General features: G+C 48.8%; 2 protein-coding genes across 3 annotated transcripts in view; both read left to right on the forward strand.

Moving 5' to 3' along the window:
- The window catches only part of SRP72 (signal recognition particle 72), a 43,667-nt gene extending 37,350 nt beyond the window's left edge, over positions 1–6,317 (forward strand). Inside the window, exons 18-20 of one of the 2 annotated variants that reach the window (XR_004000768.1) lie at positions 44–203; positions 4,208–4,461; positions 6,269–6,317. Coding sequence is in view for 1 of the 2 variants with exons in the window: in XM_030565563.1 (XP_030421423.1) it covers positions 44–203; positions 4,208–4,388 (341 nt within the window). In the remaining variant the exon portion in view is untranslated. Of the gene's footprint in view, positions 1–43; positions 204–4,207; positions 4,485–6,268 lie in introns of those variants that run through there. The other variant, XM_030565563.1, reaches the window with a different exon arrangement.
- Positions 6,318–14,003: 7,686 nt separating this feature from the next.
- Positions 14,004–15,214, forward strand: part of ARL9 (ADP ribosylation factor like GTPase 9) — a 37,764-nt gene continuing 36,553 nt past the window's right edge. Inside the window, exon 1 of the mRNA XM_030565565.1 lies at positions 14,004–14,043. The gene's annotated coding sequence lies outside the window, so the exon portion shown is untranslated. The remainder of the gene's footprint in view (positions 14,044–15,214) is intronic.

Raw genomic sequence — 15,214 nt, forward strand, 5'->3', positions numbered from 1 at the left:
GTCACATGATCTCCACTTTTTTCTCCTGCTGACGGCTGTGCAGGAAAATTGCCTAAGAACTACGATCCCAAGGTGACCCCAGACCCTGAGCGGTGGCTGCCGATGCGAGAGCGCTCCTACTATCGTGGCAGGAAGAAGGGCAAAAAGAAGGATCAGATTGGAAAGGGAACCCAGGGAGCAACGACAGCTGGCACATCTGAGCTGTGAGTAGGGGTTGCAGAGAAGAGTGCTTTGTAATTACACAGTGCCTCAGGCAGCAAACACTCCTCAACTGCTTCTCAAACATGGCCTCCAGATCCCACTGAGACCAGTGAGGCTCATCCTCTGGTTCTCAGTGCACTGAGCCTGATTCGTTTGCCAGCTCCCCAGGGCAGGGACTGTATCTGTAGCTGTCTTAAACTGAGCACATCGTCCATGCGTGGCATGAGTCTGGTGTACGCCAGGGGTGGGACCGGACCATAATGTACAAAGAATACACTAGTAGAGCTTCATCAGTCATTAAACACAGTAGTTCAACAGCTCATGGCTGAATTAGGCAGCATTTTGGAACAGGAAGTGAAACATCCTTATTCAATTGCAAGTGTGGGAAAACTTAGGTAGAAAGAATTATGAGAGTATTAGAACGGCCATACTGGATCATCCAGCCCAGTATCCTGTCTTCTGACAGTGGCCAATGCCAGGTGCCCCAGAGGGAATGAACAGAACAGGGAATCCATCTCGTCGCCCATTCCCAGCTTCTAGCAGACAGTGGCTAAGGACACCATCCCTTCCCATCCTGGCTAACAGCCATTAATGGACCTATCCTCTGTGAATTTACCTAGTCCTATTCTTTTTTGAACCCTGCCTTAGACTTAGCTTAATGGTAGAGCTGCTGCAACTTTTTCAGTAACCTTTCCTTTGTGGTGCCTCTGGGGTGGAATGAATTCTGTCTCTCTCATCACATTCGTGTGTATAATATGTGCCTAGTGTGAAATGGGCAACTTACGGCTAAATCACTTCTTAGTGTAGCTGATTGCTTTAGAAAGGATTGAAACTATTAAGCTACTAATAGCAGGTAAAAGCAAACGGGAGTTGTAGTTCCTCTTAACCCATATGGTACTGGAGTCACTTGTGAACAAGTTGGCTGTGGCTCTGATTGCAATCTGGTGAGTTGGGACTCACAGCTAAGTGCAGCAGTTATGCAGCTGTCACCACCTGCAAATCACTGGCTCAGAATTTGTACGCAGGATGGAGGCTTACCGGAAGTCAATGGTTATTTTTTGTTGTTGTGACGTACGTACATCAATTCTTACTGTTAAACATTTTGAAATGTATCAAGTTTAATTTTTTCAGTGATGTGAACTGAAGGGTTTCACCTTTTTTTTTATTATCAGCGGGGTAGCCGTGTTAGTCTGGATCTGTAAAAGCAAAAAGAGTTCCGTGGCACCTTATAGACTAACAAACATACTGGAGTCAAGTATCAGAGGGATAGCTGCGTTAGTCTGGATCTGTAAAAGCAGCAGAGAGTCCTGTGGCACCTTATAGACTAACAGACGTTTTGGGGCATGAGTTTTCATGGATGAATACCCACTTCGTCGAATGCATGTAGTGGAAATTTCCAGGGGCAGGTATAAATATGCAAGCAAGAATCAGGCTAGAGATAACAAGGTTAGTTCAATCAGGGAGGATGAGGCCCTCTTCTAGCAGATGAGGTGTGAAAACCAAGGGAGGAGAAACTGGTTTTGTAGTTGGCAAGCCATTCACAGTCTTTGTTTAATCCTGAGCTGATGGTGTCAAATTTGCAGATGACCTGAAGCTCAGCATTTTCTCTTTGAAGTCTGGTCCTGAAGTTTTTTTGCTGCAGGATGGCCACCTTTAAATCTGCTATTGTGTGTCCAGGGAGATTGTGTGATGGTGTCGCTGGTGTAGATATGTGGGCAGAGTTGGCATCGAGGTTTGTTGCATGTCCACATATCTACACCAGCGACACCATCACAGGACCTAACCAGATCAACCACACCATCACCGGTTCATTCACCTGCATGTCCACCAATGTAACATACGCCATCATGTGCCAGCAATGCCCCTCTGCTATGTACATCAGCCAAACTGGACAGTTCCTACATAAACGGATAAATGGACACAAATCAGATATTAGGAATGGCAATATACAAAAACCTGTAGGAGAACACTTCGTATTCACCCACGAAAGCTCATGCTCCAATACGTTTGTTATCTATAAGGTGCACAGAACTCTTTTCCGCTTGTTTTTATTATTATTTTTCTATTTGAATTTTCACAGTCACAGAAAATTAAGGTGTCGGACAATAACTGTGTAGTGACCTCGATCCCAGCAGGGGAAAGATGTGGGGAAGGCTGAGTTCCTGGCAGGGCAGGGCAGACAGAGAGCAGGAGGATGAGCCGGTGGCTGTGAGGCAGGCCACTTTGCTGTCTCCAGCTCCAGGGCAGTGCAGAGAGCCTCCTGCAAGCCCAATTTTTACAGCCCTGCTCACTCACTCACTCTCTGGGAGTGTGGGAGCCATCCCCGGGCAAAAACCATTCAGCAGCAGGGTGGCTTCCCTCGCAGCCAGGGGTTCGTCATTGTCCTTGTAGACCTGGCTGGGGGTTGCTGTTTTACCCCATCAGAACCCCAGTCTTCCTCACATCTTGGGCCTGCAGGGATGGGATACCCAATGGTACGTGTCATCCGGTTGATGCTCCAGAGGAGAGGTATGTTGGGGGTTTCAGAAGTGCCTAATGGAGGTAAGTACCCCGTGACTTTCACCTGATTCCCTTGCACCCTTTCACGACCCCAGCCCAGACAGAATGAGGGACCCGGTGCTTTGTTCTTAGTGAACAAACAGGTTATTTATGCTACCTGAGGTTTGGGTGAAAAGGTCTCTTCAGCCCAGAATTTGTCTTCTGCAAACTTGTTCTGTTCTTCTGATATTAAATATTCTGATTTGGAACCAAAGCGTATGCTGGTTGCGGTTTTCTGGAGCTAGAGCTAGGATGCAAATCACACTTCCTAAAAAGTTTCCTGGCTCCTGTCGTCTTCCCTTCCTGCTTTTCAGGTGTACCACGTTACGTGCATGATAAACTAGAAAAGAGACTGTGCACACTCTTCTGTTTAGTTTTAAGATAAGTGAGCTCAGCTGCTACAGACTCTTCAAAGCTTACCTGAGCATGATTCTGGGCTAAAGTGAGGTTCTGTTTGCACTGAACTCAGTAAGAATCATAGAATATCAGGGTTGGAAGGGACCTCAGGAGGTCATCTAGTCCAACCCCCTGCTCAAAGCAGGACCAATCCCCAACTAAATCATCCCAGCCAGAGCTTTGTCAAGCCTGACCTTAAAAACCTCTAAGGAAGGAGATTCCACCACCTCCCTTGGTAACCCATTCCAGTGCTTCACCACCTTCCTAGTGAAAAAGTTTTTCCTAATATCCAACCTAAACCTCCCCCACTGCAACTTGAGACCATTACTCCTTGTTCTGTCATCTGCTCCCACTGAGAACAGTCTAGATCCATCCTCTTTGGAACCCCCTTTCAGGTAGTTGAAAGCAGCTATCAAATCCCCCCCTCATTCTTCTCTTCTGCCGACTAATTGTGCACTGGGTGGGAGCTCCATGCTGCTACTTGCAGGGCCAAGCAGGGAGGGGCTGGGTTGTGGCAGGGGGAGCCCTAGTGCAAACAAACCTCCTCCTAACAGTGCAGGCAAGAGAACAGCAACAGCCTGGCTTCTGTTGGGCTTGTACTGCTCGTCTGTCTGGGGAGTCTCATGTACCCCCAAAATGCGTCCTCTGTAATAAGCTTAAAGCATGAACCTGCAAGGCTGGGAGCTAAGACTGAAACTGCTCCTCTTAGAAAACAAACCTCCCCATAACAGTGCAGGCAAGAGAACAGCAACAGCCTGGCTTCTGTTGGGTTCGTACTGCTCGTCTGCATTTCCTGGAGCTTGAGCTTTTTACTTTGTCTGAATAATTTATTCATAACCTAGACAGCGTGGTCACTTCAGTTGTTGGGCTGTAATTCCACAGCTTTAAAAGCAAATCCCATGGGCATAAGGCCAATTGCTTTTTTATCTGTTTTGGAGCCTAAATTAGTTTCCCTTTGATTTCTGTTCTGGGCAAGGAAAGGGAAAATGTTCCTCTCTCTAGCAGTGATGTTTGAAGTCCCCCGGCTCTGGGAGGCACTCCTAACCCAGTGGTGTTACCTGTCTCCCTGCAGGGATGCCAGTAAGACAGCAAGCAGCCCGCCTACCTCCCCACGGCCTGGCAGCTCCACAGCCATGTCCTCTGCAACCACGAGTAACATGATCCCCCCCCGGCACCAGAAACCTGCTGGCGCTGCAGCAACCAAGAAGAAGCAGCAGCAGAAGAAGAAGAAAGGAGGCAAGGGAGGCTGGTGACAAGAGGGGTTGCCAAGCTGGCCATGTGAGGGACTGGAGCTCTCTGCTGTAAAGTGTTGAGAACAGAATAAAGGTCAGAGTAAGAAGCTTCCTTCACACTGTCTAGAAAAGGTTCCTCCTGGGCTTCGTTTCCTCTGCAGTAGGAAGGGAAGGGGAAGCTTTTCCTCCGCTCATCCCCACTCCCTTTCCTAATTCGCTGCCTGATGCTTCCCTCGGTTATTTGGGGGGAGGGGGAGGAGGCTCAGGGTTAATTTGCTTATGGAGTCAGACTGTTGTCCCTCCCGGTGCGCTCATGGCCCCCTGCAGCAGTTACACTAACACACACTATTTCCCCAGTCCTGCTTACATCAGAGAATCAGCTGGAGTGATGAGTCTTGACAAACATGCCACATTACTGGCCTCCCCACGGGCCCTTGCTGTCTCTGGGCTGCCTGGCAAAGCCGTCACCTAGGTGACAGGAGGGCAGACACTGGACCTGTGGGCTGCTGTCTGGAGGTGGCTGTACATGGCAGAAGGGACAGTTCACTCTCACTTCATTTTGTGGCTTGAGTTCTGGAGAGCCACATTCTTAAACGTGTCAAGAATCTGAGGTTGCGTGGAGCTTCCTAGGGCAAGGTTCAAGTGACCTGTGGTGCCTTGGCACTGTCTGTAGGCTTTGATTTCCTCTAGCCAAACAGAGTGTGTGAGAATGCTGCTTTGTTAGCGGGTAACACTGGCCTTCGGCAGCGCCGTGTGTGAGAGCAGCCCACGCTCTGCGTTCCGGGTTCCATGAGGAACAAACCTTTCTGGAATGAGGTGGGGCATTAGAAATGGCGCACTTCTCCTCTGGGGTCTGAGTGCTGAGCTCTCTGAGCATCTACCCTATGGTATCTGGCATTGGAATACTTTGTTTTCAGGGTCTGGCCATGTCCAAGGGACACAGTCCAGATTTCAGTATGACCTGTTTGGGTGCAATCTTCGGGGGTTTAGAAATATGCAGCAAGATGATGTAGACAGTGCCTCATGGCCTGTTTCTCCTGCTGTCTTACCGATGCACACTCCGGTGCCAGCCTAAAGCCCCTGAATTGTAAGTTGGTGTCTGGCGTTTTATTCCGATATATGTAGAGATAGCCACTAAGGGGGTGCCAGTCGCACTCAGCTCCTTGCAAAGAAATGAGCATAGGAGTTGGCTCTTATGGGGGGCCCTGGGCTGGTTAGGCTTTCTCTGAACTGCTGTTATGGTACCTCTTTAAGGATGGGACTCTTGCTTCCTCCACACTTGTGGTAGCCGTTAATTCTACGTGGTTGAAATAACAAAGCCTGCCAACCGCAGACTGCCTTACAGACAGCACACTGTACATAGACTGGTGCACAAGTGTCACTGGGTCTGCGGGCTGCAGTTCAGATAGCCAGGCCCGCTAAGCTGGGATGGATTCATTGCATGGCACAGGAACAGTATTTCTTACTGTAGCAGAAATTCCTGGAGGCCGTCAGACAAAAACCATAAGCAAAGGAACATCCATACTTGCATTTCCAGCTACCAGCTTGTCAGACACACTGCTTTTCAGTCTGTCAACTGTTGCACCATCTTATCTTAGCACTGTAGGGGAGCACAGCTTCTGTGTTAACCAGCTACAGTCTAAGTAGCAGAAACGTTCGGAGGACAGTTGCTTGGCAATTGCTAGCAGATAGCAATGATCATAGTAGAAAAGGAAGCATGTGTGGACTGGAAGGAATTCTCTAGCAGCAGCTGGCTCCAAGACCAAGTTACAGTGAGTATTGTGCTTTGGATGGCAGGCAGATTGGGCACAAAAACACATTTTTGTGCTACTGTTTTGTATAGCACAATAGAATGCGCTGAGAACAGAGGTAACTGAACAAAACACAATTATTTTTTACAGAAAGAACCCGAATGCAGTGTTAGAAATCACTGTCACGTGTATGGTCTCTAACTAGAACTGTGAAGACTAAATCATAACACACTAAGCGACTTTCACTCTGGCCACAACAACTGTGAATTCAACTTTCGAGTGTATTTATTTAGATGTTTGCAGTCTAGTTTGGAGAACTCTACATTCTTAATAATCATGGCCAAAACAGTCAAATGTGAAGACTGGAAGTTCAGACACCACAATAAAACTGCATTGACTTTTGCTGAGCAATCCCAGAGCCTGTCGACTCCAACTATAGAGGCATGGCCAGTGTTTTCATCTTCCTAATACACTCTTGGACAGTATGTACTGATTTGGTTGGTGCTAGGATCTGTAGTGGCTATATACAGAATATGATGGCTGCTGGGGGGTGGGGGGCGAGCTGTTTTCTCTCCTCTTCCAATCACAGTTGTTCTCCTTTAACTGTAAAGCCTTTCAGAAAATGCTGGTGTTCATACAGTGCAGGAGTGAGGCAATCCGAACTTGATGTAAATTGCACTAGCAGAGGGTAGGTGGACAAAGTTTGGCACAAACTACAGGCTTTGTGAAATCAGTCTTTAAGGGTATGGCTACACTTGAAATTTTGTGAGTGTGGTCGGTGCGCCAGCGCTGGGAGAGAGCTCTCCCAGCGCTGCACGTAAACCACATCCCTTATGGGTGTAGCTTGCAGCGCTGGGAGCCGTGCTTCCAGTGCTGCGGCACTGATTATACTGAAGCTTTACTGACGCTATACTGAGCACGAAAGCTGCAGCGCTGTAAAATGCCAGTGTAGCCAAGGCCTTAGAAAAATCTAAGACTAAACGCCCTACTGCCAATGGAAACAAACATTGCTCTGCAGCATCTGCTTCCCAGACTTTATAGCAGTGGTTCTCAACCTGTGGGCCACTTGTGGCCCAGTCAGCACACAGCTTTGGCCCATTTGACATCCTCAGAGCCATACAGGTAGTATAATGTGTGGCTGCGGCCTGCATAACACAGAGAAATCTGCAGATGTGGCCCACGATGGTAAATAGGTTGAGAACCACTGCTTTATGCACTATCTGGCAGGAGAACTTGAAACTGACTAAACACACTAGTCTGTTTCATCATCCCAGTGACCATAAATGTGAAAAGTAAACAGCATAACTCAAGAAAATTAAATTTGATTTTAAAAAATCTTTGTTTTAATCCTCTTCCACTAACTTTAGATAATACACAAGATCATGGGTTGAAAAACTGTTTGTGTTCCTTTTAAATTCCAGCACATAGTGCACCTAAAATACCCCCAGGCTCTAAACTTCATCAGCCTAACTTTTTAGAAAAGCTATTTAACATTCAGGGCCAGATTTTCCAAAGTGCTTAGCACCCAGCAACTCTCATTGTCCTCATGGCTGCAGAGTTCTCCATTGTTCTCAGTGAGTGCTGAGTGCTTATAGGGACTTTCAGAAGATGGACTCCAAAACGGCCATCTCGTTGGGCACAATGAACTTAAACCACCCACTGAAAAAATGAATTATTCTGTGCTTGAACTAATCCTGTTGGAGTCAGTGAGTGTTTATCATGTCATAACGATGACGACATCTGTGCCAATCCTCACCCCTGGAAAGACCTGGTTGGTGGGGGTGAGGGTGGGGGGCTGTGTGCGGAAGTGGGCTGCTTTTCAAATACCAATTTACCAGAGTTAATCAGAAAACAGCTTTTCCATCCTGTGGGAAATTGTGATATTTTGATACTGAGATGAGATGCTGAAATCTTCATATATTTATTGAAATGAAATGTTCTGACTCAGAGATTATCAAAACAGGAGGTTTTCATTGGAACCAGGAAATCCAAGAGTGGCCATTTTGAATTCAGGTTTCAGCGAAGCAGGGTGGAAGGGCGGAGATAGGAGGACCAACACGTGCAAAAAAAATAATTCCCAAGAGGGCCTAGGATGCAGGAAGGGGCAGATACTCCCCCTCATTTGGTCAGGAGGTGGTGCTGCAGGATTTGAGAGCATTTTTCAGGGGTGTAGGGTAGCAAGTAAGGGACTGCCTGCCAGGACTGTGGAGAAGGGAGCTCCCCTGTGGGCAGGGGAAGGGAATCTGAGACAGTGACCTATGGTGCCACCTCTGCAGGAGGGCACCAAGGGGACCCATCCCAGCGCTGGCAGCAACCTACTATCCACTGTAGCATTGGGCTGGCTCTCCAGCCCTGTACCTCCTGATGCAGCCCCTACTTGCAGTGGGCCTGGCACACACCATTGGTGCCATGTGGCTCCCTATAGTCTGTCTGGGTCTCCTTGCTGCTCCCTGAAGCTGTGTATTGCTGATGCTGTCTCCACACTGCACCTAGCATCACTTGCATGTGTTATGTTGCTCACATCCACAGTGCAGCAGCTGTGCTTCACTTAGCATCTCCTGCTTTTGGGGTTCATGGTGCTCACTGTGGTCATCACTAAGACTAAGATTATGGCTTGGAGGTCATGGATTCTGAGACTTCCAGAGCCCTTTGGGAATTCTCTGCTTCAGCCCTGGAGTGGCAGGGCTGGAGCTGGCAGGGGCCCCTGCACCTCCCAGCTGCTGACCCTGGTGCTCTGAGCCACTGGGGGAGGGGTGCTGGGGCTGGAGCTCTGAGACGCCACAGATGGCAAGGGGACCCTGCAACTGCCAGGCACCCAATGCTGGACAGCCCCTGCAATCAGGGCTCGGGCTCTCATCCACCCATCAGCCCCATTTTGTCATGCTTATTTTTAGTAAAAGTCAGGGACTTTGTTTGTTGCCCATGACTCGTCTCTGACTGTTACTAAAAATAACCATGACAAAAACGTAACCTTCCTCATCGCTCTTTTGTTAGCCTTCTAAAGACAACCTGAAGAATTCTACAGTCAATTCCTCATTTGAAACTGATGTGTTTTATTTCTAACTTTTCTAAAACAACTGGGAGCTGCTATCTATAACTTCTTGTGCTTTGGGGGGTAGGTTACAGTAATAGCACAGGTGAGCTCGCATCTTCCCAAGGCTCCCGATTAGGTTCCATGCACACACGATTCTGCTGCCTCCTGTGCCCCATGGTAATCTGATTCGCTTCCTGGGGTTCGTGATGCAGAGCTTCCACAACAGCTCCTCCACTCAGCAAAGCCCAGCCTCAGAAGCTGGTTTTTTCTTCTTCTCACCTTAAAACACTGCCTAATCTGTTTCATCATCCCACTGTCCGTGTCTGCTTTGGCCTAGCAGTTTTCTGAGGGTACGTCTTCACTACCTGCCGTATCGGCAGGTAGCAATCGATTGCTCGGGGATCGATATATCACGTCTCATTTAGACGTGATATATCGATTCCCCGAACGCGCTTATATCGATTTCGTAACTCCACCAACCCGAACGGAGTTGTGGAATCGACAGGGGGAGCCGCGGACATCAATCCCGCGCCGTGAGGACGGTGAGTAATTCGATCTTAGATACTTGGACTTCAGCTGCGTTATTCACGTAGCTGAAGTTGCGTATCTAAGATCGATTTTTCCCCCGTAGTGTAGACCAGCCCTGAGGGGGAGCAGCCTCTGAAAACGATCTTTTAGTTGTCTGGGCATCAGACACATGCTGAGCATCCCCTCCCCTCCTTCCATTTCCTCTCTCTGGGCAGGGGCTGAGGGGAAATCCGTGAATAGGCCCTGCTCCCCAGCAGTCATGGGACTGAGAGAGAGACAGGCCCTGGCTTTCCCTGTTCCCTGTGGCCACAGAGGAACCTTGCCCCCACATACAGAACATAGAGTCTAACAGAGAGCATGCCACGTGCACTGAGACTTCATGTGGCTGCCCTGAACCAATGTGAAAGAAGTGCCCTAGCCTGGTGCTACAACACACAGTGTGACCAGGCTATTCAGTTGACCAGCCCTACTGATTGTAGGCAGATTTATGTACTAAATGCCACCTCATGGCTGAACTAGGGCATTTCAACATGAGGAACTGACCAGGAAACTGCAAATCCTGTAACATACACCATTTTACGTGTCCCCCAATCAACTGTAGGATTGATATATTAAAACATGCTATAGTTCGCCCTTCTTTTCCCCAGCTGTACGTAACAAATTTATGGAAATAAGCTAGAGTGCTCTAAGATACCTTAATACCAGTTTATCTGCTACCACACTAAGAGTTGCAACACTGAACTAGTTTCAAAGAAACAGATTAAAATCTTTGTGCAGTACCACACCTCACAGTAGACCTAGATCAGAAAGAAAGAAGGCTAAAGGCTTGATCCTGTAGACACTTTGGTGCATGCTTAGTTACTTACCAGAGCAAAGCTGCTGAAATCAATGGAATTACCCATATGAGTAAAGTTACAATATGTTTATATGTGTTAACATAAAGACTGGGCCATCATTTTGGGCTAACCACCTGCATTTTTTAAATGTGAAATGAAAAAATAACAGCCGTCTTAGTTATATGCAGATACATAGGATATAAATGGAGACTGGGCCAAAAATATAAATGTAATAACATGTAATATTAGAAATGTTTTACTATTTTAACTAGGATAGCTTTGTATGTGCTATTAGCTTGAGCAGTGCAGTGATTTGCTAATGAATGAGAGGCCGAAAGAGAAACTGACTAATTTCTTTTCACTGTGTCCAAGCCAAAATAAAATGGGAAAACAATAATAAATGTCTAATCTATTAAAGTTTAAAATTCTCTGTGTGTATGATCAATGATGGCATTAATAACTTGAGAAAGGAAATGATAATTTTTAAAATGGCATTTAATTTGATAGACGACATCTGTTATATCTCTAGTACCAGACATTCAAAAGAACTCAGCTCTAGAATCACAGAATCTTAGGACTGGAAGGGACCTCGAGAGGTCATCTAGTCCAGTCCCCTGCCTCATGGCAGGAATAAGTATTATCTAGCACATCCCTGACAGGTTTTGTCCAATCTGCTCTTAAAAATCCCCAGTGATGGAGATTCCACAACCTCTCTAGGCAATTTATTCCAGTGCATAACCACCCTGACAGTTAGGAAGTTTTTCCCAAGGACCAAACCAACTTAAATCGTCCTTGCTGCAATTCAAGCCCATTGCTTGTCCTTGCCTCAGAAGTTAAAGAGAACAATTTTTCTCCCTCCTCCTTGTAACAACCTATGTACTTGAAAACAGTTATGTTCCCCCTTCATTCTTCTCCAGACAAAACAAACCCAATTTTTTACTTTTCCCTCATAGGTCACGTTTTCTAGACCAGTGGCTCTCAACCTTTCCACACTACTGTACCCGTTTCAAGAGTCTGTTTTGTCTTGCACACCCCCAAATTTCACCTCCCCTAAAAACTTGCTTACAAAATCAGACAAAAATAAGAGTCAGCACAGTACTGAAAAGTTGCTTACATTCTCATTTTTATCAGATAATTATAACAAATGAATTGGAATATAACTTTTGTACTTCTATTTTAGCATATGGTATGTAGAGCAGTATAAACAAGTCATATGAAATTTTAATTTGTACTGACTTTGCTAGTGGTGCCTTTTATGTAGCCTGATGTAAAACTAGGCAAATATCTAGATGAGTTTATGGAATACCCTTGTGTACCCCCTGGGGTATGTGTACCCCTGGTTGAGAACCACTGCTCTAGACTTTTAATCATTGTTGCTCTTCTCTTGACATCCTCCAGTATGTCCACATCTTTCCTGACATGTGCCCAGAATGAGACACACTACTCCAGCTGAGGCCTCATCAGCATGGAGTAGAGTGGAAGAATTGTCTCATGTCTTGCTTACAACACTCCTGCTAATATATCCCAGAATTATGTTTGCTTTTTTGCAACAGTGTTACACTGTTAACTCATATTTAGCTTGTGATTCACTATGACCCCCAGATCCCTTTTCACAGTACTCCTTCCTAGGCAGTCATTTCCCATTTTTTGTGTGTGCAGAGGTGGTCAGATTTTTTTTGGTGATAATAGTTTGACTAAAAATGCCATTTTTGTCAGGTGAAATGTTTTGGAAAAATGGTGTCTGATGAAATTTCATTTAAGGGGTAAAAAAATAAAGTGTTTTAATGTTCATAGAATATCAGGGTTGGAAGGACCTCAGGAGGTCATCTAGTCAGCCCCCTGCTCAAAGCAGGGCTAATCCTCAGACAGATTTTTGCCCCAGATCCCTAAATGGCCCCTTCAAGGATTGAACTCAGAACTGTGGGTTTAGCAAGCTAATGCTCAATCCACTGAGCTATCCCCCCCCCCCAACATTTTTGTTTTGAAATTACTTTTTGAAAGAAAATTATGTATAAAAATATTTTTAAAAAGTTTAAAAGGATGAAATTGTAACAATGTTTCAAGTAACCCAACATAATTTTTTTTTTGGGGGGGGGCGAGGGAGATTTTGAATTTTGGTTTCATTCCTCAAAATGATTTTTTTAATTGTGGAATTTGAAAATCCAGGCCCTGGCCCTATCCCTATCTCTACCTCCACTGCTCCCATGTAGGCACCTGACAATTTGACCAATTCATTTAAGTGCCTACAGGAGAGCAGCTGTTGAAAATCAGGCCCACAATGTTCTTATTACAGTATCAGCCATGTTTGATTCTGTCTGCCAGGTTACATTGCTGTCCATGGTCATAGGCAGGGCCAGATGAATTCTTCTGTGAGCCCGGCCCTATTATTTTCCTGGGAGGGAGTTTGGTGCAGAGGGGGAGCAAGGTGCAGGCTCTGGCTGGGAGGCACTTACCACAGCCCGCTCCCAGGCAGGCTGCCTGCCATAACCCCACGGTGCTCCCAGAAGCAGCCAGATGCTAGCACATCTCTGAGGCTGCAAGCGCTGCCCCTGTAGCTCCCGCCAATGGGAGCTGCGGGGATGGTGCTGGGGGGAGCATGCGGAGCCACTCCCCCCCACCAGGTGCCCCAGAGACATTGTAGCAGTGGGCTGATTCTGGGAGCAGTGTGGTGCTATGGCAGGCAGGCACCCTGAGTGCCCCGCTGTGCCATGACACTTTTAACAGTCCGGAGGTGGAGATTGCTGCCTGCGATTTAGGTTTGAGGGGCCCCGTTGAGCTGGGGTCCTGGGCTGCAGCCCCTAAAGCCCCTGCCTTGATCCAGGCCTGGTCATAGGCTCTGGGACTAGGGGTGCTGGGGATGCAGCAGCACCCCTGGCTTGAGGTGGTGTCCATCACACACAGGGTTTAGTTTGGCTCAGCGGCTCTCAGCCCCCCCCACATTGTTCCAGCCCCCCGGCCATGCTGACACGAGCGCACAGTTCACGCCGGGGATGGGGGCCGGGGAGGGGTTCCAGGGCAATGTGGAGCTGGCGGAAAGCTGCTCGGGGGCTGGCCAGGATGGAGAGAGAAGAAAACACCCCCCCGGGGGGGGGAGTCTGTAAAATACAAAACAGAACAAGCCTCCAAATGCGGGTTTTTGCAGCGCCCCTCGCAGCTGGGAGCTCGGGGCCGGGTGGCCAGAGGAGGAAGGCGAAGGGCGCGGCGCTGGCGGGGACCCGCTGCCGGAGCCAGGAGCCGGCTGATCGCCGCAGCGGAGGCGGTGCTAAGGCGGGGCGGGCCCGGCGGAGGTACAGCCCCCTCCCGCCTGGCTCCGGGGATCGCGCAGCCGGGCCCCAGGCCCAGGCGCTCGGCGGGGCAGAGCCGCGATGGGCAGCAGCCTGCGGCGGGCAGGGCTGGCAGGCGCGGCGCTGGTGCTCGGCGCGGGCGGGGCCTACGCCGCCTGGCGCTACCTGGCCCGGGACCCCGGGGGCCGAGCGCTGCCGCCGGAGCCGCGGGCGGGCGGAGCCTGCGGAGCGGCCGGGGAGCAGGTACGGGCGGGGGAGCCGGGAGCGGGGCTCTGGCGGGGGGCCGGGCAGGTCCGTACGGCCGCGCTGGGAGATCACCGGCCGGGGCGCGGGACCCGCCCTGCTGCCCGGCCCCAGGGATTCAGCCCGCTCTCGGGCCCGGCCGCCCTGCACTCCCGGGCACAAGGAGCCGAGCCAGCCCGGGCAGGCGCTCTGCCGGCCCCCGCGCTATGGAGGCTAAGGCTGGATTAGCCTGAACGGCCTTGGGGGAAATCTCCTTAGTGCCGAGCGGAAGGGGCTGATCGGAATAGAAACTGCCTGGAGCGCCCCTCCCAGCTCCGGCGCGGGGGCTGCCCGGGGCCAGGCGCGGCAGGCACCGCACAGCAGTGTCCTGCACGTGGTCACTTTAGCGGACTCCACGTTCCTTGTCTTGTCTCTTGCTGGGGCAGCTAGTGGGTGCCTGTGCCCCTGGATTGGGGCGCTGCCCTGCTGTAATGAACTTGCAACCTAGTAAAGGTTTATTTTAGTAACTAAGCCACAGGGGCTTTATCTGTCTAAGACTCACCGTGCACAGCTTCAGAATTAGTCAGATACAAATCCTGCCATGCCAGGTGGCTGCAGCCTCACTCTTAGGCTCCTGCTAAAACCATAGACACTCCTCTTACACTCTTGATTTGACACTCCTCTTACACTCTTGATTTCTGGTACAAGAGCAAACTCTTCACACTGAAATGCAGACCAGAAGTGTGAGAGAGGCCTATGAGATTTAGGCATATAATTCTTATTGGTCACTGAGGACAGCTGTGTGCCCGACTCCCTGGGTGCTTTTGAAAATCTCCCCCATAAGCAATGTGCTGTCTCCATCCTGTATCTACTTATTTCTTCCAGGGTAACCCAGCTTTGCCTGTCTAGGAAGAGGCAGGGCTGACTTTCACAGAGAGCTGAAGAGCATTCTTAAGAGGTGAAGGATTAGCATGGTTTGAGTCTGACTAGGTGATCTCCGGCTCTTATTCCCACTTGCCCACAGTGGTGCTTGAAAAGCCTTGAAAAAAATAAATTGGTCCCAATAACCTTCTTCATCGCTGGCATAAAATCGCACCACCCTGCTGAAGTCACTGGAGTTGAAGTTTGCTTTCCCCAACCATGGTTGGGGGGCTAGGAAGTGGAAAAGCCCATCGTTGTCAAGTTCTTTCTT

Source organism: Gopherus evgoodei, chromosome 5, assembly GCF_007399415.2.
Source record: "Gopherus evgoodei ecotype Sinaloan lineage chromosome 5, rGopEvg1_v1.p, whole genome shotgun sequence".
NCBI classification, from domain to species: domain Eukaryota; kingdom Metazoa; phylum Chordata; order Testudines; family Testudinidae; genus Gopherus; species Gopherus evgoodei.